Source organism: Argentina silus (genome assembly GCF_951799395.1).
Source record: "Argentina silus genome assembly, chromosome: X".
NCBI classification, from domain to species: domain Eukaryota; kingdom Metazoa; phylum Chordata; class Actinopteri; order Argentiniformes; family Argentinidae; genus Argentina; species Argentina silus.
Window position 1 is genome coordinate 28,781,465 of NC_139653.1, and position 23,676 is coordinate 28,805,140.

General features: G+C 43.1%; 4 protein-coding genes across 4 annotated transcripts; 3 read left to right on the forward strand and 1 right to left on the reverse strand.

Moving 5' to 3' along the window:
- Positions 1-419: 419 nt before the first annotated feature.
- LOC310822320 (olfactory receptor 11A1-like) lies at positions 420-1,346 on the forward strand (the record flags this gene model as incomplete). The annotated part of the gene is made up of 1 exon (XM_083694665.1): positions 420-1,346. One exon carries the CDS (start codon positions 420-422, stop codon positions 1,344-1,346), a length of 927 nt encoding a protein of 308 aa, XP_083550791.1.
- A 7,212-nt stretch (positions 1,347-8,558) lies between these two features.
- Positions 8,559-15,784, forward strand: LOC310822322 (olfactory receptor 4K2-like; the record flags this gene model as incomplete). Its single annotated transcript, XM_083694667.1, has 4 exons — positions 8,559-8,607; positions 14,763-14,920; positions 15,269-15,355; positions 15,779-15,784. 4 exons carry the CDS (start codon positions 8,559-8,561, stop codon positions 15,782-15,784), a joined length of 300 nt encoding a protein of 99 aa, XP_083550793.1.
- A 1,157-nt stretch (positions 15,785-16,941) lies between these two features.
- Positions 16,942-17,868, forward strand: LOC310822323 (olfactory receptor 11A1-like; the record flags this gene model as incomplete). The annotated part of the gene is made up of 1 exon (XM_083694668.1): positions 16,942-17,868. The coding sequence occupies one exon, from the start codon at positions 16,942-16,944 to the stop codon at positions 17,866-17,868; it is 927 nt and encodes a 308-aa protein (XP_083550794.1).
- Positions 17,869-22,467: 4,599 nt separating this feature from the next.
- Positions 22,468-23,379, reverse strand: or60a1 (odorant receptor, family 60, subfamily A, member 1; the record flags this gene model as incomplete). Its single annotated transcript, XM_083694669.1, has 1 exon — positions 22,468-23,379. One exon carries the CDS (start codon positions 23,377-23,379, stop codon positions 22,468-22,470), a length of 912 nt encoding a protein of 303 aa, XP_083550795.1.
- Positions 23,380-23,676: the final 297 nt, after the last annotated feature.

Consider the following 23,676-nt stretch of genomic DNA (forward strand, 5'->3'; position numbering starts at 1 on the left):
AGACATCAGTTGATCTAGAATAACTTGTGTAATGTACATTAATTGGAGTGTCTATAAGTGTACGGTTAGAAAAGAGACAGGTAAGCAGGGACAGTGTGTCAAAGCCATTCATCAATGATTATATTGCAATGTTATTTAGACTAAATTATGTTTGCTGTATGCTCAATTCAATGTTCATTAAAGCAACACAAACATAGTCACAGTTTTCCCAGGTAATACTGGCAATGTCAATGATGGTAGAAACTTTGAAGAGTAAATCAATATCAGTAAAAATTATGCAATGCTGAGATTTCAACTGTAATTGATCATCGTTTCCCACTGTAGACGTTGTTATCTCTGTCTTGTAAACCAAATTATACTTGTACTTGTAATTGTAATTGTACTTTATCTGTACTGTATCAATACTGTATTTGAGGACAATGGCAAATTCAACACAATTAGCATCATTTATACTAGCAGCATATACTGACAGTGGACACTTAAAGTACTTGTATGTTATTATAATAACTGCAATATACATCTCAATTGTTTTAGCAAACACATTGCTCATTGTGGTTATTTTCATGGAGAAAAGCCTGCATGAACCCATGTATCTGTTTCTGTGCAACTTGTTTGTAAATGAATTGTATGGTAGCACAGCATTGTTACCATTTCTTATAGGTCAACTGGTTTCAAACACACATGTTATTTCCACTGTGCATTGTTTTATACAGATATTTTGTCTGTACACATATGGATCTGTTGAATATTGCAATATAGCACTCATGTCTTATGACAGGTACCTTGCTATCTGTTATCCTCTTCAGTATAAAATTATCATGACCCCTAATAAGGTCTGTCTCTTAATTTTACTGGTATGGTTGTACTCTTTTCTAAAATTCATTGTAACTCTTTCTTTAAGTATTCGATTACAATTATGTGGGAACATCATAGACAAAGTATATTGTGACAACTATATGGTAATCAAACTTGCCTGTTCAGAAACAACAGTTAATAACATCTATGGACTCTTTGCCATTATTGTGTCTGTCGCTGTCCCTTTAATTCCTATCTCATTTTCTTATATCAAGATCCTGAAAATTAGTTTAAAAGCTTCAAAAAAGACCAGACAAAAAGCTATTACCACTTGCACTCCCCATCTCGCCTCACTGCTTAACTTCTCATTTGGCTGTTTCTTTGAGATGCTCCAAAGTAGATTCAACATGACACATGTTCCAAATGTAATGCGCATTATTCTATCTGTGTACTTTCTTATATGCCAACCACTCTTCAATCCTATAGTGTATGGCATGAGAATAGCAAAAATCAGGAATGTGTGCAAAAATATGCTCTTCCGGGAAATATAGCCATATCATAATGAGTAGTGTGGCTGCTGCATCCACGTAGAGGCGGCAGTGCCAGGCGGCCAGCCGAGGTGGAAGAGCGGATTGATCAGACAGGGGTTTGGGGGCTGACCATTGCTTGCAAGTAGGTAGAGACTGTTCCCTTTGCCGCCCGGTAGGCGAGCACCAGGGTCTTGAATCTGATGCGAGCTGCTACTGGGAGCCAGTGAAGGGTGCGGAGGAGGGGAGTGACATGGGAGAATTTGGGGAGATTGAACATCAGACGGGCGGCAGTGTTCTGGATGAGCTGCAGAGGCCTGGTTGTGGAGGCGGGGAGACCGGCCAAGAGTGCGTTGCAGTAGTCAAGGCGAGAGATTACAAGTGTTTGGACCAAAAGTTGTGCTGCTTCTTTGGTGAGGAATGGACATACAGTGCCTATAGAAAGTCATCATACTCTGTGAAATCTTTACCTTTTGTAACATTACACCCTGGAAATTAAAATAAATCAAATCTAACTTTTTTGAGCTCTATGTACACATTATAACCCTCATCATCAAAGTGAAAATAATTTTTTTTTAAATTCTGGACAATTATTAAAAATGTATTAACCAGCTGGGTTAATTAATAAAACCAGCTGTTTCTTGAGGATTCCACGACTAGAAGTGCATGGTTCTGCAAAGAATTCACCATGGTTGGAAAAGTACTTTCAAAAGGCCTCTGGGAAAAGTTGTAGGAAGGCACAAGTTAGGTGAAGGCTACAAAAAGATTTCGAAGGCTTTAGCTATCCCTCTGAGTACCGTTCAGAGCATCATTAGGAAGTGGAAGGTGTATGTCACCACCAACACCTTGCCTAGATCAGGCCGTCCGTCCAAACTGGATGACCGAGCCAGGAGGACATTGATCAGAGAAGCTACCGAGGCCAAAGGCAACTTTGAAGTACTTACAAGTCTTTATGGCTGGGACTGGTCTGTCTGTGCATGTGACAACAATCTCACAAGCTTTACACAAAGCTGGCCTGTATGGCAGGGTAGCAAGAAAGAATTTTTTTCTGAAAAAGTGCCACACTCAGTCTCGTTTGTGCTATGCAAAAACACACCTGAAAGATTCTGTTGCCATGTGGAAAAAGGTTTTATGGTCAGACGAGACTAAGATTGAACCTTTTGGACTGACCTCCAAGCGCTATGTTTGGCGAAAACCGAACACAGCACATCACCCAAAACACACCATACCTACTGTGAAGCATGGTGGTGGTAACATTATGTTGTGGGGATGTTTCTCTTCAGCAGGGACTGGGCAATTGGTCAGGATTGAAGGGAAAATGGATGCTGCCAAGTACACCCAAATTCTTGAGGACAACCTGCGTCCCTCTGCTAGACAGCTGAAGATGGGCAGGTCATTCACCTTCCAACACGACAACGATTGTAAACATACCGCCAAAAGAACAACGCAGTGGCTTAAGGATAGAAAGGTGAATGTCCTTGAGTGGCCAAGTCAGAGCCCTGACTTAAATCCGCTAGAAAATCTGTGGATGGACTTGAAGAGAGCAGTCCATCGACGCTCACCACGGAATTTGACTGAACTCGAACAATTCTGCAAGGAAGAATGGGCAAATATTCTCCAATCTAGGTGTGCAAAGCTAGTAGAGACATATCCAAACAGATTGATGGCTGTAATTGCAGCAAAAGGTGGCTCTACAAAGTGTTAAAATCAGGGGACTGATGACTTTTCCAACCCTGTTATTGTTGTTTTTCATTTTTTACAAATTTTCAGAACTGTCACCTTTTTTTTCATTAGTTTGATGTTGTATGGCTAAATTTGTACATAAAGCTGGAAAAAGATTTTTTTTAATGGGTTTTGATTTCAGGCTGTACGACAAATATAGTAACTATTTCAAAGGGGTATGATGACTTTCTATAGGCACTGTATCCTTCTGGTGTTGTAGAGCATCAAAAGGATAGGCATTAAAGCACAATGTAATTATATTTTGGGACCACACTTTTGGTGGACTGATGATAAATATACTTTAATATCAATATATTTTTTTAGGAAAGTACGTTTTGTTGTTGACTCAGAACTGTATCCTTGTATAACAGATCAGTTTTAACTGGTTTAGTGAAAATAATAGTGTCCTAAAACTATGATTCAGTTGTTGTTTGTTTTTTTGCCTTAAATCTCCTCTTCAGCAAATGAAATGCATGTAAATAGGATTTAAATCTGGAGATTGAGTGAGTTTTTCCCCAGTCCTTGTAGTGTTTTACCCTTTTGATCTATCACCCAGTCTGAAGCAGGATACAAAGCATTACCCTCTGTATGTCAATTGGTTTGATAGTTCTTGTCACACATAACTTGATCACCCACCATCACTGGTTGTGGTGAAAACCACTTCCAAATGGTTGGCTTGATTAGCATATCACTTAACAGATGGCCACCTGTGAACACATATACTCCACACTTGCTATACTCTTGCCATCACTCTGGCACTAATCTTTGTCTCATCTGTCCACAAGACCTTTCTCCAGAACTCTGCAGGCTCTTTTAGTTAATTTTTAGCCAACCGTAACCTGGCCATCTTGTTTTTGTGGCTAACTAGTGGTTTGCACAAAAAAAAGCCTTGAAACCTTCAGGATTTGGAGAGGATCTGTAAAGAGGAGTGGACCAAAATCCCTCCTGAGATATGTGCAAACCTAAGAAACGTCTTACTTCTGTACTTGCCAGCAAGGGTTTCTCCACCAAGTCATGTTTTGCTTGGGGATCAAATACTTATTTCCTTCGATCAAATGCAAATGAATTTATAACTTTATATAATGTGGTTTTTCTGGACTTCTTTGTTGATATTCTGTCTCTATTTGTTAAAATAAAAGTACCATAAAAATTATAGACCGCTCATTTCTTTGTAATCGGGCAAACTAATAAAATCAGCAGGGGATCAAATAATAATTTCCCCCACTGTGTGCACACACACACACATTATTATTATTTTTTTTTTAAACATGGTAATTTACAGTATGTCCATTATGGTATATTTGGTATTTTTCCTGTTTTACATGCCAAAATATTTTTTATTTGAATTGGTATAGTTCTTTCGATTTCTTTTTTAATTCCACCCCTCATCTGCTCCCACCCCATCCCATCTCTCGATATACCACTCTCTCTTGGTTTCCTTGTGCCATATATTTTTCAATTATACTGTGATGTTTGACATAGTTTCTGTAACTTTTAGCTCTAATGAGTCGGTTTATATATTGATTCATAAACCGATCATGAAACTGGTATACTGATCTATTTGTTCTCATCTTTTTCAGCCATTTGTGATTTTTTTATGTGACAGACAAACTAAATCCTTACTTTGTCATTCTCTAATTTTCCTCTTCCAACTTTGTGGCAAGGTTGTAATCAGTTAATTGTAATTTTGGATTGAGCATACATATTCTTGCATTGTCCCATATTAATTTAAATGTTGTTTGTGGCATAATATTTCCATCCTTCTTAATATCATTGATAAATTATTCCGTACATTTTTTTCTTTTTTTTAATAAGTATATTTGAGTTTAACCAGATGATTTGCTATAATATTTGATCTGACTGTTGTTGAGGATGACAGAAATTGTAACCAGCTTTGTATGGCTTGTTTTAAGAAAAGTGATACTTATTACAGTATTTCATTTTCAATGTACCGACAATTAGATGTTGTAATCTGTATGAAGGCATAAGGGCATTTTTTAAATGGAGGATGAGCTTCTCTTAGTAATATGCTAGAGAACCAGTTTTGAATGATTGAATCTTTTAGGGAGAAGATCAATGCTTTGATATTTACTAGTTTCAACCACCCATATTCATGTTTATTTTATAGATAGGCCTATTTAATTGTCTGGTTTACCATTCCAAATAAACTGAAATATTTGTTTTCATATAATTTGAAGAACAAATCATCTGGAGTTATTACTGCCATAAGTAAATATGTGAGCTGAGATATGACTAAGGAGTTAATGTGATTTTTCCATAGATATGGGTATTTACCTCTCCAAGGTTGCAAGATCTTGTCTATTTTAACTTTTTTTTTAAATGTATGGTAGTAAATTCATTTGTCTTAGGGAATATGAATACCAAGTATGTCTACTGCTCCATCGGCCCATTTTATTGGTAAACTGCATGGTAATGAATGTTGTACCAGCGATCCAATACATAGTATAGTACATTTTTCATAATTGAAAGTGTCCCACACAATAAGAGGATAAGCTGTACCTATATTATGGTAGAAACAGTCAATTATACATTATTTTGTATATCCCCATCCACGTGGGAATTCTGTAAGAGTTATTGGAAGGCCAACTAAATTCTTCCTTCCGTCACCTATGAAGACTTTTTTAAATGTTTGGTGCGAAAGAGAAAGACACAAGGACATTGTCAAGACGAGTAGCTTGATTTAGCTTCCTCCATGTATATCTCACCAAGTCAGGGTTTTTACATCTCCATATATCCACTAGTTCTAATGTATCCATAATAGTTGTGATCTCTTTGTGCGCGAGCGGGTGATAATTTACAATCCATTGATGCACTTCCAATACTTCCTACAATAGTAATAGGATCATTTGTTGCTCGTAGACTCAATAGATTGTTATAGATATTCTCAGAAGTGTAGATCATCATTATTTAGACCATATAGATTGTCAGGAATGCTCCTGAGCTGCTCCCTCCTCTGGTCGCCAGAGGCCGCCATAGACTCTTTTATTGTTTTGATTATTTTCATTGGCACACCAGTGCCTCATTTGTTACCTGCTATATTAGCCATGTCTTTCTGTTACTCTGTGCTCAGTCTTGAGTTTTCACTCACTTAATGTACCTGTGTTCCCCTGTGAGTATTCAAGTAAAGATTTTTGATTTTGCAACAATGAGTCCTGCCTGCTGTCTGCACTTGGGTCTGCCTACACCCCATTACAGATTAACAAGCCAAATCGTCCAACAGCATGTTCAAGAGGATCCACCTACCTAGCAGATCTCTGACAGGTTGAACAATGCAATCAAAGTTGTTTTTAAATAATATTATCACCCCTTTAGATTTTTACCTTTAGATTTTTTTTGCCCATGACAAAAGTACATTTCACCCCTTGTCCTTTTTCCACGCAACTTCATCTAACACTGTGGAATGGCTTTCTTGTAAACAATAAATGTTATAGTCTTTCTCATTTAACCACGTAAAAACTGCTCTTCTTTTCTTATGATCTGGTAAATCGTTATTATAACGAGCTATACTTATTTCACCAATTACCCCAATGTAGCACTGAAACAGCTTTAGTCAAAGTAGTTAATGACTTATTGCTGGCTTCAGACCAGAGCTCTGTGTGTGTCCTTGTACTTTTTGACTTTAGCACAAATTTTGGTACTGTTGATCATATTGTCCTTTTAGAGTGGTTAGAGAATCTTGTTTGCTTCTAGATTGAAATAAGACACTGAAGAATAGAGGGCGGGTCAAAAATGAGACATACATTTATTCCCAATAATTACTTCTAACAGTTATGGACATAATGAAGCAAACACAACACACGTGGTCACATGACCAACTAACACAAGTTAACATTACGTTATTTCTGACTCCAAAAGATATTTCATGGTTAATAATGACTGATAATGATTTGCTCATCCCTGTGTGACAGACACTCGATCCTAGATTCAACTCTGTTGTAATCGTGACCAGGTTATGTTGTGCTGTTTTAACAGAACCTTTATCTAGCGCACAACATGACATTAATGCACATAGGAAGAGTGAGAATAGAGTATCAACAAAATAACCAATTTAGTTTTAAAGCAACATATGACTAAGTTTTAACCATACGGTAACGTGCGTCAAGGACAGCACGGGAGAAAGGTGCCCGTCATGGGCCTATCCCAAAACTCAAAGAACATTTTGCTGTCCCTCTCTTTAAGTATCATTCCCAACAAAGGACAAGGTGTGAGACAAATTGCAAATGGCGAGGGTACGATTTCTTCAGGATGTCCGCCAGGCTCATTCAACTGTAGATAGGTCTACACATTTAAATCAAGGCTGGCACCACCAAAATCGGTCTACAAGATGATAAAACCTCATCTCCCTCTAAGGTCCAGTTTGGTGTCCTGCAAGGCTCAGTATTAGGCCTTTTATGGTTCTCTCTGTATATGCTACTCCATGGCAATATTATTCGCAAGCATGGTGTACATTTTCACTGTCATGCAGATGACACTCAACTTTATATTTCAATGAAACGAGAAGTACTACAGCTTAGAAGCTTGCGTTTCGGACATAAAAAGTGGAACTTTCTTTAGTCAGTGTTATGACCAGGCTTAGCCCGGCGATAAACCATCCTTGCTTTTCCTGCCTGGGGGCTGGATGGTTACTGGGGCGCCTTCTGGTGGTGTGGGGGCTGGGCCGGCCTGGGCAGCTGCACCTACCCCACCCGATGCAGGAATGCCACTGGGTTGACATTGATTTGGTGGCTGGTGTTAGCTTTTGGGGGCGATCCCATGCTCTCCTTATTACTCGGGATGAGCAGGCACTGGCAGGTTGGGGCTTTGGGCCGGCCGGGGTTGCTGCTGTATGCGTCCTCGTGCAGGCGTTTGGCATGGGCTACACAGATTGGGGGTGGTGGTGGCTGCCCTGGGCATTGTCCGGGTCTGGCTGCAGTCATTGCCTATGGGCGGGGGGTGCCCTGCACTGGTGGACGGGTCGTGGTTGGTTCGACTTGGATGTTTGGTGTTGGTCCCTCTACTGAGTTGGTTGGGGGGGGCGGCTTCTGCTACCTGGGCCGTTCTCGGGCCTATCTTCCTGTTCAGTGGTGGGTGGGATCTTGCGGTGTGCAGGCTTGGGTTGGCTGCGGCCTGTGCTGTAGGCTCTCCAAGTGCAGGTGTATGGCCCATTACTGTGTGGGTTGGGATGTTGTGGTGCAAGAGTTCAGGGGTCCATGGTGTTTGGGTGGCAAGGACTATGATATAGGGTGGAGTAGACACAGCCTGGACGAATTCAGGAACTGGAGTATAGTTTTGAGGGGCTCAGAGCAGAGGACAGAGGACAACACAAGATTAGAGCTGTTGCAAACCAAAAAAACAGATACATCAAACAGTAGGAGAGAATCAGCATATAGCAGGTGGCCCCCAGCACATCTAAGGGACAAGGTCAGTGGCTGCTTACACCGGGTCCCTTCTGTCATGGGCCAGCCCACCGGCGGGACTTTCTGGGGGTAGAGGGGGCAGCAGCAAGAGCCCGAGATGCCCAGACTCAGCACCATGACCATCCCAACCTGCACGGTACTGGGCTGTACGCTTGTAACAAGGTCCTTTGACACAGAGAGGCAGACGCAGTATATCACTGAGGGATTGCTCCCGTTTATTCATAAAGTCTTTTTTGTTAATGTCTCTTGGCTTTCCAGCCTCCTTCACGCTCGCTCGACGACTTCGTATTCGCCCCGTTCTCTCTCTCGCTCTGCCGTTCCCAGCTCCCCTCTCCTACTGAAATGGCAGAAGCACACACATCTTAAACATTCGCCGACGAGACTTCATTTGCAGCAGGTGTGCAACAAAGTCTCGCCGACACAACCCCGGCCACGGTCCTGTTGCTCCCTCTACAGGCCGAACGCTGCATGTCCCCCCACATACCCCCACCGCCCGACACAGGCCGGGGACCCGACGGCCGACGACCTACTCCCCCCCTCCCTGCACGGGAGAGGAAGTCTGCCATGACCATCTGCGCCCCCGGTCTGTGCACGACGGAAAAGTTGAAGGGCTGCAACGCGAGGTACCACCGGGTGATCCTCGCGTTTACATCCTTCATGCGGTGGAGCCACTGGAGGGGGGCATGGTCGGAATAGAGGGTGAAGGCGCGACCCAGCAGGTAGTAGCGGAGGGTGCCGACCGCCCACTTGATGGCCAGGCACTCCTTCTCCACGGTGCTGTACCGGCCCTCCCTCTCCGACAGCTTGCGGCTCAGGTACAGCACCGGTCGGTCGGCCCCCTCCACGCGCTGGGTCAGCACTGCTCCCAGCCCTCTATCCGACGCGTCCGTCTGTAGGGAGAAAGGGAGGTTAAAATCAGGCGCATACAGGACCGTTTCTCCACAAAGAGCCCCCTTAAGGGCCTCGAACGACCCCTGGCACTGGCCCGACCATTGGACCGGATCCGGGGCACCCTTCCGGGTGAGGTCCGTCAAGGGACTGGCCAGCTCTGAAAACCCCGGTACGAACTGCCGGTAATATCCAGCCAGCCCCAGGAAGGCCCTCACCTCCTTCTTTGTCTTGGGCCGGGGAGAGGCGGCGATGGCCGCAGTCTTTTCAATCTGCGGGCGCACCTCCCCCCGTCCCAAGTGGTACCCCAGATACCGGATCTCCCTCCGCCCGATTCGGGTTGGCCGTCAGCCCCGCCTGCCTCAGGGACCGCAGAACAGCAGCCACGCTCCGCACATGCTGCGGCCAGGTGTCACTGTGAATGACAATGTCATCTAGGTAGGCCGCAGCATAGGCGGCGTGCGGCCGCAGAATACGGTCCATGAGGCGCTGAAAAGTGGCTGGGGCTCCGAACAACCCGAAAGGGAGCACGGTGAACTGGAATAACCCGAGCGGAGTGGAGAATGCCGTTTTCTCCCGGGACACCGGCGAGAGTGGAATCTGCCAGTATCCCTTTGTGCAATCCAATGTCGTGAAGAACCTGGCCGTACCAAGCCGGTCCAAGAGCTCGTCAACCCGGGGCATCGGATATGCATCGAACTTGGAGACCGCATTAACCCGTCTATAATCCACACAGAACCGTATAGCCCCATCTGGCTTGTTGACAAGCACGATGGGGCTACACCAATCACTGCGGGACTCCTCGACCACACCCAGCTCCAGCATGGCTTCCAACTCCGTGCACACAACGTTTCGTTTGTGCACCGGCAACCTATAGGGACGCGTGCGCACCGTTAAACCCGGCTGCGTTTCTATATGGTGGTCGATGAGCGTAGTCCGACCGGGCAGGGGAGAGAACACGTCAGCGAACTTAAGCTGCAAATCTGCAACGTCCGTGGCCTGGCTAGCAGAGAGATGGTTATCAATATCGACCGGAGTGCTAACTTTCGATTTTGGGACTTCCGGACCGAACTCCTCTCTCTCCGGAATTACCGTAGCCAGAGCAACCGTGACCACGTCGTTCAATTTTTTTAGGAGATTGACGTGATACACCTGCAAGCTATCCCCCCGGTCCGAGCGTACAACCTCATAATCCACGTCCCCCATGCGACGTGTGACCACAAACGGCCCTTGCCACTTCGCGAGTAATTTCGTGCTGGAGGTGGGTAACAGTACGAGCACCTTGTCTCCCGGTGTAAACTCTCGTAGGGTAGTCCCCCTGTCATACAGGCGTTTCTGACGCTCCTGGGCTTGCAGCAAATGCTCACGTGAGATAGCCCCTAGGGCGTGGAGCTTTGTGCGCAAGTCGAGGACGTACTGGATCTCACTCTTACTGTCGCTAGACCCTTCCTCCCAATTTTCTTTAAGCAGGTCTAGGACACCCCGGGGCTTACGCCCGTAGAGTAATTCAAACGGGGAAAACCCGGTGGAAGCTTGGGGAACTTCCCGCACCGCAAACAACAGGGGATCTAGCCATTTATGCCAATTCCGACTATCCTCGTGGACAAACTTCCGGATCATTGACTTCAAGGTCCGATTGAACCGCTCACAAAGGCCGTCAGTGGCCGGGTGGTAAACACTGGTTCGAATCGCCTTGATGTTCAACAAGCCATACAGTTCCTTGAGGGTGCGTGACATAAAATTAGTGCCCTGATCGGTGAGAATCTCTTTCGGGATTCCCACGCGGGAGATGACTTGAAACAATGCTTGCGCTACACTCCTGGCAGAGATATTGCGCAGAGGTATTGCCTCGGGGTATCGGGTGGCGTAATCTATCAAGACCAACACAAATCGATAACCCTGTGTGCTCCGGTCAAATGGCCCGATAATATCCATCGCAATGCGGTCGAACGGGTTCTCGACCAATGGTAAGGGCCGCAAGGGGGCCCGTGGAATGGCCGGGGGATTTACTAACTGACATTCCCGACAGGAAGCGCACCACCTACGCACCTCTGCCCGAATCCCCGGCCAATAAAATCGAGCCATTATACGGTGCAGTGTTTTGTCATACCCTAGATGGCCCGCCATGGGGTTGAAATGAGCCGCCTGGAAGACCATTTCGCGGCGGCTGCGGGGAACCAACAACTGGGTTACTTCCTCCTGACTATGTGAGTCACGACTTACTCGATATAACCTGTCGCTGATAATCGCAAAATAGGGGTGGGCGCGCACTGTGTCTGGCCGTATCAAAGTACCATCAATTGCTATCACTTGGTCAAAGGCTGATCTTAGGGTCTCGTCACGAGACTGCTGGAGGGGGAAGTCGCCTAGCAGCGGATAGTTCGGCGGGGAAGTCTCTGGGTGAGGCGCCCCCGCCGGCTCCGGCTCCCCGGCAGTGTCGCGAGGCGCCGCCTCGGCACAGAGCACATTACACGCCACACACCTCCCTAGCTGTCGTGCACGCATCCCGGTAGCCCTCTTTACCGCTTGAGGAAACCCCTCCCAATCCACACCTAGAATCAGGGGATGCGTGAGGCGTGGGCTAACCGCCGCCTGTACACTATGGTTTTTCCCCTCAAAATGAATTTCGATAGCGACCACCGGATATTCGTGAATGTCCACATGCACACACCTCACCCGCACCCTCGATGCCTTCAACAATGCCCCCGGCCGAACCAGGCGCTCCAGGATCATGGACTGCATGCAGCCCGAATCCAAGAATGCCTGGTGCGTATCATGTTGTATCCTTACCGGAATACGATACGCCGCTCCTGGTCCGGGGGGAGGGCCCGGTATGTCGCCGATGCGGACGACCTGTCCCACGTCCATCGCCTGACACTCGGCCTGCACGTGGCCCGGCCGTCCGCACCGCCAACACACCCCCCCTGTCGCTCGAGGTGCTCCCTGTGGGGCCGGGGTCGGTTCTGGATAGCTGCGCCCCTGCCATCTCGACCTTGGGGCGGGCGCCGGCCTCTCTCCTTCCGCTCCCTCGGCTCCTCCTTGGCGTCGGCCCCCCCCCCTTGCCGCGGGGCCGGGGTTGGTCGTTGTGGCCCCCGCGGTGGGAGGGAGAGATGGTCCTCGGCCAGTCCCACGGCGGTCTTGAGGTCCTGGGGGCGGTGGTACTGGACCCAGGCGGCGGTGCGGGCCGGGAGCCCCGCAAGGAACTGCTCCATTACCACCCGGTTCCCGACCTCCACCGCCGAGTTGTTCTCGGGGTCCAGCCACCGCCATGCGCTGTCCCCCAGCCGCTGGGCGAAGGCGAAGGGCCGGCACCCCTCCTCCATTGTCATGGCCCGAAACCGGCGCCGGTGTTCCTCCGGTGTCAGGCCCAGGCGGTCCCGTATCGCCCGGGCCAAGGACGGGTAATCCCGTTGGGCGGCCGCCGGCAAACTGTGGGCCGCGAGCTGCGCCTCCCCTGACAGGAGGGGCAGCAGATGGTAGGCCCACTCTCGGTCCGGCCACCCCGAGATCCTTGCCGTCCCCTCGAACACCGCGAGGAACGCCTCTGGGTCGTCCAGGTCCCCCATCTTCTGTAGCTGGACCTTGGGGGTACCTGGTGCCGCTCCGGTCCCCGGCGCCGGCCCGCCGACCCTGGTGAAGTCCTGGAGGAGGGCGCTGTCCGTGATCCTCGCCGCCGTTAGCTCCTCCAGCGTTTCCTGCTGGGTCTGCTGCAGGGCCGTCTGCTGCTCGAGGACAAGCGCTATCCTCGACATCGCCGCTGCTAGCGCCTCCATTCTGTCTTACTTCTGTGTCCCAGGTTGGGCGCCACTGTAACAAGGTCCTTTGACACAGAGAGGCAGACGCAGTATATCACTGAGGGATTGCTCCCGTTTATTCATAAAGTCTTTTTTGTTAATGTCTCTTGGCTTTCCAGCCTCCTTCACGCTCGCTCGACGACTTCGTATTCGCCCCGTTCTCTCTCTCGCTCCGCCGTTCCCAGCTCCCCTCTCCTACTGAAATGGCAGAAGCACACACATCTTAAACATTCGCCGACGAGACTTCATTTGCAGCAGGTGTGCAACAAAGTCTCGCCGACACAACCCCGGCCACGGTCCTGTAGCTCCCTCTACAGGCCGAACGCTGCATGTCCCCCCACAACGCTACACTACAGTGTTCATTTTGGCACATCTTAGTCATTTTGACTAAAAATGTAATCCCCACTGTTTCAAAGTGACCACTATCATGCCAGTCCCTAAGAAGAACAAGGTAACCTGCCTCTATGACTACCGGCCTGTTGCAAATCATCATGAAGTGCTTTGAGAAGCTGGTTAAGTCACACATCAACTCATCATTACCAGCCACCCCAACCATGCCCTGCTCTCTCTGTCACCTTCTGGCAAAAGGTACCAGAGCATCCAGATCCAGTCCAATAGGCTACAGAACAGTTTCTACCCACAGGCCATAAGACTGCTCAACTGATCATAGTCGACCTAATCAATGAAAAAACAAGCTCAGCGTTTGAGAGAATCAGCCCCAGCAAGGCACTGAGCAGATTCATTGATATTGATCACAAAATCTGTGCTCATTTCTTTACCAAAGGTGATTTGTAAATCAGTGATATGTGCAGCACAACTAACTGTGCAACTAACCGCCCTTCGCAAACGCAAAGATTCACTGACTGTCTCAAGATCGTATTTTCCCCCATAAGTTCATGGGAGCAAAAGCTTTTCTGTAAATGAGACTTATGGGAGAGGACCTGTGCATTTCTTTACCTGACACCTTGGCACCTCCCCCTGGAATCTCTTGTTCTCTCTCTCTCTCTCTCTCTCTATCCTCTCACAGTGTATGATTTTGTGTCTTGCTATTCCCATTCCAAACTGAAATAGTATAAATGCACATATTGACTGGCACATTATCGGATTATGTCTTGGGACTGACAAGGGTCCTTCATTTAAAACATAGAAGGGATTAAATCCAAGGTAAAGTATATGTTAATTATCCCAGGAAGAAATATTCCATGTACTATTCTTTATCAAGACGTTATGCATAACTATTTCAATAAGGCTTCAGATACAGTAGATTGATATTGAGGTTTTGTAAACAGAAAAGAATGTGAAACAATGTTTAAGAACTCCTGTTCATTTTTGGAAGAGTAACTAATTTCCTGTCTTTTTTATTTCAGTGTGAACAATGTCAAATGTCTCCTTCACTCTGGTTGCCTACAGCGGAATATTTGAACAGAGATTCATATTTGCTGCTGCACTGATTCTATTCTATCCAATCACCATATTAGGGAACATGTTGATAATTTACACTATAAGTACAGACAGATGTTTACATAAACCTATGTATATTTTGATAGCTAATTTAGCATGCATAAATCTATATGGTGGCTTTATTTTAACTCCTTTCATTTTGTTCAATATATTTTCAGGGAACGATCAAATATCAAGAGAATGTTGTCTATTTCAAATCTTCAATCTTCTCACATATGGTGGGTGTGAGATCATAAACCTCATGGTAATGGCTTATGACCGATACATATCCATATGCTTCCCTTTACACTATGAGAATGTTATGACTCCCACAAAGGTCAAGATATTTATTGCCATGATCTGGTTAATACCATTTTGCAGGTGCAGTATTAATCTGTCACTTACTGTTAGCCTTAAATTGTGTGGAAGCATAATTGAAAAGGTTTATTGTGATAACTTCTCAGTGGTTAAATTGGCATGCACAGATATCTCACATCTCAACATATACAGCTCAATAATGACATTCTTTGCCGTAGTGTTTCCATTTTTTATGATAATTTATTCATACATAAGAATCACTCTGGTTTGCCTAACATTAACAAAATGTGGACAAACTAAATTGATGAGGACATGTATACCTCACATCGTTGCCATTTTAAATTTTTCAATTGGCTGTTCTTTTGAGGTGTATCAAAGCAGATTTGATATGAGTTTTATTCCCTACACAGTTCGTGTAATACTTTCTTTGTATTTTTTAATTGTTTCCCCAGCTGTTAATCCAATACTATATGGAGCTAGAACACACAAGATTAGTGTTACCATACAGAAAAAAATGTTTTGGGGGCGAAAAAGTATTTTTAGAAATGTGTAGATTATTAACATTCCTTGAAGCATGGACTGATTTTACAGTCTACTCAATAAACCATTATTAAGCATTCTCGTGTCTTCAGTTTAGCAGACTATTCTTGACCTTCAGCAAAGTTTTGATTCTATAAAAAAGATATTGTAGATATTGATACCTAGATATTGTAATATTGCATATTGAATGATCTGCATATTTGTACGTTGAAAGGAGCCCAAATTGAACCCCCACATTTAAGTACCTGGGCATTTGGATAGGTGATAAAATGTCATTTAAAGCACCTGTTGGAAAACCTATTAAGAGTTTGAGAGTTAAGCTTGTTTTTTTGTACAGAAATAAGACCTAGATGTTGGTAAACTTGGTGCTATTTAAACACTTTTTTTCTCCTAGCACCTGTATCACAACTCATGGTATGAAAACAACATATATTTTCCTACCAGGGTTAAACAAAATGAGCGCTAATCTTGGATAGTTCACCCTACAACTTTTGAGTCACTTCACATGCAACAGTTGTGTTGCACCATTAGATAGATTTATTAAGATTTTGCCTTCACCAGTTTTTACTGCCAAATAAAGGTGAAGATGTCTTTCTGTTTTTTAGCCTCTTTATTCTACATGAAGTGACACCTACAGTATTCCTACTGTCGTTTCAACTTTTCTTACTGTTGGTTGATTTTTTTTTCAGTGAATGAAAGTGCCAGTCCTGAAACCGTGCCCTTAAAGGAGCAGAATGTACAATTCAAAATAAGTTAAGGCCTAGTGCACTGCCTGCTGAAAAAAGACCTTTGCAACATAATGCAAATACTGTCCACAGATGTAATGTTAAATAGGCTGTATTGTGCACATCAATGAATATTTGAAAAATTATTGATGAGACGTTACACAATGAGACCTACATGTAATGAAAAGAGCTATATTTTCACAAACAAGAAATGTCAAAGCATTTGAAAGAATCTTTTTTTGTGTGTAAAGCATACAGCTGAGTCACCTGCCCATGATTATTTAATTATTATTGTTATTAGAGTTCTACCATTATGCCCCACCCCCTCCTACAATATAAGCAAGCAGTTAGGAGAAAGACATCAGTTGATCTAGAATAACTTGTGTAATGTACATTAATTGGAGTGTCTATAAGTGTACGGTTAGAAAAGAGACAGGTAAGCAGGGACAGTGTGTCAAAGCCATTTATCAATGATTATATTGCAATGTTATTTAGACTAAATTATGTTTGCTGTATGCTCAATTCAATGTTCATTAAAGCAACACAAACATAGTCACAGTTTTCCCAGGTAATACTGGCAATGTCAATGATGGTAGAAACTTTGAAGAGTAAATCAATATCAGTAAAAATTATGCAATGCTGAGATGTCAACTGTAATTGATCATCGTTTCCCTCTGTAGACATTGTTATCCCTGTCTTGTAAACCAAATTATACTTGTACTTGTAATTGTAATTGTACTTTATCTGTACTGTATCAATACTGTATTTGAGGACAATGGCAAATTCAACACAATTAGCATCATTTATACTAGCAGCATATACTGACAGTGGACACTTAAAGTACTTGTATGTTATTATAATAACTGCAATATACATCTCAATTGTTTTAGCAAACACATTGCTCATTGTGGTTATTTTCATGGAGAAAAGCCTGCATGAACCCATGTATCTGTTTCTGTGCAACTTGTTCGTAAATGAATTGTATGGTAGTACAGCATTGTTACCATTTCTTATAGGTCAACTGGTTTCAAACACACATGTTATTTCCACTGTGCATTGTTTTATACAGATATTTTGTCTGTACACATATGGATCTGTTGAATATTGCAATATAGCACTCATGTCTTATGACAGGTACCTTGCTATCTGTTATCCTCTTCAGTATAAAATTGTCATGACCCCTAATAAGGTCTGTCTCTTAATTTTACTGGTATGGTTGTACTCTTTTCTAAAATTCATTATAACTCTTTCTTTAAGTATTCGATTACAATTATGTGGGAACATCATAGACAAAGTATATTGTGACAACTATGCGGTAATAAAACTTGCCTGTTCAGAAACAACAGTTAATAGCATCTATGGACTCTTTGCCATGATTGTGTCTGTCGCTGTCCCTTTAATTCCTATCTCATTTTCTTATATCAAGATCCTGAAAATTAGTTTAAAAGCTTCAAAAAAGACCAGACAAAAAGCTATTACCACTTGCACTCCCCATCTCGCCTCACTGCTTAACTTCTCATTTGGCTGTTTCTTTGAGATGCTCCAAAGTAGATTCAACATGACACATGTTCCAAATGTAATGCGCATTATTCTATCTGTGTACTTTCTTATATGCCAACCACTCTTCAATCCTATAGTGTATGGCATGAGAATAGCAAAAATCAGGAATGTGTGCAAAAATATGCTCTTCCGGGAAATATAGCCATATCATAATGAGTAGTGTGGCTGCTGCATCCACGTAGAGGCGGCAGTGCCAGGCGGCCAGCCGAGGTGGAAGAGCGGAGTTTGGGGGCTGACCATTGCTTGCAAGTAGGGAGAGGCTGTTCCCTTTGCCGCCCGGTAGGCGAGCACCAGGGTCTTGAATCTGATGCGAGCTGCTACTGGGAGCCAGTGAAGGGTGCGGAGGAGGGGAGAGACATGGGAGAATTTGGGGAGATTGAACACCAGACGGGCGGCAGTGTTCTGGATGAGCTGCAGAGGCCTGGTTGTGGAGGCAGGGAGACCGGCCAAGAGTGTGTTGCAGTAGTCAAGGCGAGAGATTACAAATGTTTGGACCAAAAGTTGTGCTGCTTCTCTGGTGAAGAATGGACATACAGTGCCTATAGAAAGTCATCATACCCTGTGAAATCTTTACCTTTTGTCACATTACACCCTGGAAATTAAAATAAATCAAATCTAACTTTTTGAAATGTATGTACACATTATAACCCTCATCATCAAAGTGAAAATAAAAAATGTAAAAATTCTGGACAATTATTAAAAATTAATTAACCAGCTGGGTTAATTAATAAAACCAGCTGTTTCTTGAGGATTCCACGACTAGAAGTGCATGGTTCACCATGGTTGGAAAAGTACTTTCAAAAGGCCTCCGGGATAAAGTTGTAGGAAGGCACAAGTTAGGTGAAGGCTACAAAAAGATTTCGAAGGCTTTAGCTATCCCTCTGAGTACCGTTCAGAGCATCATTAGGAAGTGGAAGACGTATGGCACCACCAACACCTTGCCTAGATCAGGCCGTCACACAAAGCTGGCCTGTATGGCAGGGTAGCAAGAAAGAAGCCTTTTCTGAAAAAGTGCCACACTCAGTCTCGTTTGTGCTATGCAAAAACACACCTGGAAGATTCTGTTGCCATGTGGAAAAAGGTTTTATGGTCAGACGAGACTAAGATGGAACTTTTTGGGCTGAACTCCAAGCGCTATGTTTGGTGAAAACCAAACACAGCACATCACCCAAAACACACCATACCTACTGTGAAGCATGGTGGTGGCAACATTATGTTGTGGGGATGTTTCTCTTCAGAAGGGACTGGGCAATTGGTCAGGATTGAAGGGAAAATGGATGCTGCCAAGTACACCCAAATTCTTGAGGACAACCTGCGTTCCTCTGCTAGACAGCTGAAGATGGGCAGGTCATTCACCTTCCAACACGACAACGATCGTAAACATACCGCCAAAAGAACAACGCAGTGGCTTTAGGATAGAAAGGTGAATGTCCTTGAGTGGCCAAGTCAGAGCCCTGACTTAAATCCGATAAAAAAATCTGTGGATGGACTTGAAGAGAGCAGTCCATCGCCGCTCACCACGGAATTTGACTGAACTCGAACAATTCTGCAAGGAAGAATGGGCAAATATTCTCCAATCTAGGTGTGCAAAGCTAGTAGAGACATATCCAAACAGATTGATGGCTGTAATTGCAGCAAAAGGTGGCTCTACAAAGTATTAAATCAGGGGACTGATGATTTTTCCAACCCTGTTATTGTTGTTTTTCATTTTTTTATAAATTTTCAGAACTGTCGCCTTTTTTTTTCATTAGTGTGATGTTGTATGGCTAAATTTGTACATAAAGCTGGAAAAAGATTTTTTTTAATGGGTTTTGATTTCAGGCTGTACGACAAATATAGTAACTATTTCAAAGGGGTATGATGACTTTCTATAGGCACTGTATCCTTCTGATGTTGTAGAGCATCAAAAGGATAGGCATTAAAGCACAAAATAATTATATTTTGGGACCACACTTTTGGTGGACTGATGATAAATATACTTGAAATATTTTTTTAGGAAAGTACGTTTTGTTGTTGACTCAGAACTGTATCCTGGTATAACAGATCAGTTTTAACTGGTTTAGTGAAAAAAATAGTGTCCTAAAACTATGATTCAATTGTTGTTTGTTTTTTTGCCTTAAATCTCCTCTTCAGCAAATGAAATGCATGTAAATAGGATTTAAATCTGGAGATTGAGTGAGTTTTTCCCCAGTCTTTGTAGTGTTTTACCCTTTTGATCTATCACCCAGTCTGAAGCAGGATACAAAGCATTACCCTCTGTATGTCAATTGGTTTGATAGTTCTTGTCACACATAACTTGATCACCCACCATCACTGGTTGTGGTGAAAACCACTTCCAAATGGTTGGCTTGATTAGCATATCACTTAACAGATGGCCACCTGTGAACACTGAACACTGTCTATTCACAGTCTGAGTCATATACTCCACACTTGCTATACTCTTGCCATCACTCTGGCACTAATCTTTGACTCATCTGTCCACAAGACCTTTCTCCAGAACTCTGCAGGCTCTTTTAGTTAATTTTTAGCCAACCGTAACCTGGCCATCTTGTTTTTGTGGCTAACTAGTGGTTTGCACCTTGCAGTGTAGCCTCTGTAGTTCTACTGGTGAAGTCCTCTGCCAATTGATAGTCTCTGACACATTCACACCTACCCCCAGGAGAGTGTTCCTGATCTGCGGGACAGTTGTTGTAGGGGTTTTCCATGTCATGGTCAGCATTTTTTGGTCATTCTTGGCCGACCAGGCCGTTTGCGATTTCTGAGCTCACCAGTGCTTTCTTTCATTTGAATGATGTTCCAAACTGTTTATTTTGGTAGGTTTACGGTTTTGGCTATGTTTCTGATTGATTATTTCTGAAATTTCAGCCTCATAATGGCTTCCCTGACTTTTATTGATGTCTCTTTGGTCCTCATATTGACAGACACCAATAGCAGACTCCATATGCAAACACAAAGCTTAGAATCAATACTAGACATTGAGAGCTCTCTTATAACTACACAAATGATGAAACACCTGTCAAGCCAATTCTCCCATTACTTTTGGCTATCCTGAAAAATCCTACAATACATAGAAGCTCTTTGGCTGGTGTTGGAGGCCTGGGCTAAATACAAATACAGGTGACATATTGAGTACAATTAAAAGTTGATATTGCTGATGTTCACTGTTACATGATACCCATGTGCCAGTAAAAAACAGATGACAACTAATTTCAGTTTACCTATGAAAATGACAGGCATCACAAAGAAAACACTCCTGGGCACCCACATAACAGAAAAAGCTTATTTGTCTGTTTTTCATCAAAAGAGATCTTAAGGAAAGTAAAATAACAGTCTACCAAGAAAATGTTAATCCACCATCTGAGGTTTAAAAAAGACTAGAATAGAAATGTGAGGGCAGGATAAGCTTCTTGATGATTAGCATTTAAAATCATACTTGTGGTCCGAAAATTAAGAAATAAGGTGACTGTGTACTATAGATGCTTTGGAACCAATTTTAATTAAGCCAATTACAGCTAAACAGTGACACCTCTTGTTTTATAAATAGCTACAGCTAAAACGCAGGACAAAGTGGTAAACCGCACAAATAAAGGCTTTTAAACTTTTAAATCTACAGTATACGCCTATAGCCATTTTCATAGTGCATATTTTCTATTTAAAAAATAAAAAGCAACTCTGACATTTGACCTTTGTCCAAAAGTGACTATAAAGGTGACCTTTGTCCTTTGACCTTTGTCCAAAAGTGACTGCTATATGTGACTAAAATGCCATGAGGCTAGGCAGCCTTTTGAGGGTCCCTGTATGAGAGATGATGATATCACAGACAAGTGATATATTACACATAGATGAGATTAAAAGATCAACACAATGTTTGACCCAGGAAGACAGGAAGGTTGATGTATGAGAACAAATAAACATGTTTACTGAGTCATTATGTAACAGGTCATTAGTCCATTCTATAATCTAATTCCCTGGAAAGCAATTAAACACCTATTGGGTTCAGAAACATGACGAGGTGGGGGAACACCTGCAAAAACAGTGGCCTCCTGTTCCTTTCTCTAGAGGGATAAGTGGAGTGCGAAGACACAGGGTGACAATAACAAACTCTCTTTCACTTGTGTGTGAAACAATTCCCTTGTGTCCTGACCCTAAATAGGTCATCCCTTCAACAATAAAGAATGCTATGCTAGCCTGAGTGATTATTGGGGTAACTTTAAGCAAATACAAATGAAAATGGACTGCATGTGATGAGTGATTCTGATGTAAACTGATATTGGAGCGGGGGGTGGGATTTACAAGGCCTTATTCTGGAGTCATACTCTCTCATACTGTCTCAATGTCCATTATTTTTTTTATTTTTTTTATTTAAGCATAAGAGCTCTGGGTCATGAAATTATCATAGAAATTAGCCAAGCACAGAAATGGACAAGTACAAAATGTTATTTTTTCATCAAATACAAAGGATATTAAGAAATAAAGTCTTAACAATTTGCTACATACCACTTCCAAAATCTAAAACCCAATTCCACCCTTACAAATTCAAGCAGCACCACTTCTTCCCCTCTTAAATTGGCTGTACACAGTTAGGAGTTGGCAAGAGATTTGAGCACAATACACAATCACATTCAAACTGATAAAGCCCAATGTTTGCCTAAACATTCCTGCAAGTTCATTTCACAAACAGATTTGACCACAGACCAACAATTGTTTGATAAACTAGGGCTATAGTCATGATTAGAATAATTCAATTTGTAGGGCCACATTGGGTTTGAATTATTGGGCTATCAGTAGTCCACACCAGACTAGGTTTGGATATTAAATGTGGTAAATCAAAGGACCATGCTAAAATGTGTCTTCTGAATATTTTTGTCATAGCTTTCTTGATCTCCTTGGTTCTAATCCCATAAATAAAAGGGTGCAACAATGGTGGAAACAGGATGAATTGTGTTGACATTAATATGTTTATCTCTTTTGAAACTAAGTTGTGCCTATTATAAACAACAGAGAACAGAATGGCTAAGGAGAAATTGATGAAAGTAATTAAGTGAGGGGCACATGTATTCAGGGCTTTCTTTTGTGACTCTTTTGAGGCTTTCAAGCATACAAGTAATATTTTGATATATGACAGCATAACTAACAAGAAGGGTAGCACCACTAGGCTTGCTATGGTACATATACCATACAGGTTGCTGAGGCCACTTTTAAAACAGGACAATTTAACAACAGCTAAGTTATCACAAAAAAGCTTATTGATGCTGTACCTGCACAAAGGAAGTTTTGAAGTAATATACACTTGGAAAGAGAAAATGGTGATGGGAATAACATATATCCCAGCCAACAATAGCTTCACTTTAGAGGGGGTCATAATGTTATGATACTGCAATGGCTTACAAATGGAGACATACCTATCATATGCCATAACTGTTAGAGCTGCGTAACCACATGTTGCATATACATTGATAAAAAACACCTGGATTAAACAACCTTCAAGAGAGATGTCCTTTATGTCTTTAAGAAGATTGTCCATGACCTTGGGATAGACCGCTGAACACCCTATCAGTCCATTCACTGCCAAATTGAGCAAAAATATATACATGGGCTTGTGCAAGCTTGAGTCTAAGTAAATTACCAGCATGAGAATGAGGTTAGCAAACATTGTAATACAATAAAGCAAAAAAGATATTACAAAAACTCCATAGTTCATTGGACCAGGGGGTCCATATGCAGTAAGTAGCAAAGAAATGTTCAAGAAAGTCTGATTCATATTTCTACAGAATTAGGGACAATATGCATGACCCACAAGCGTAATTACTCTTTGAAATTTGCATCAATATATTCTAATGATGAACAAAATGTCTCCAAGGTGCTGAGTGTAGCAAACGTTACCCTTGAAATGGCAAAGTTGAGTTAGTCCAAAGAACAAAAAAATGGCAGCACTCCTGTGAGTAAACTT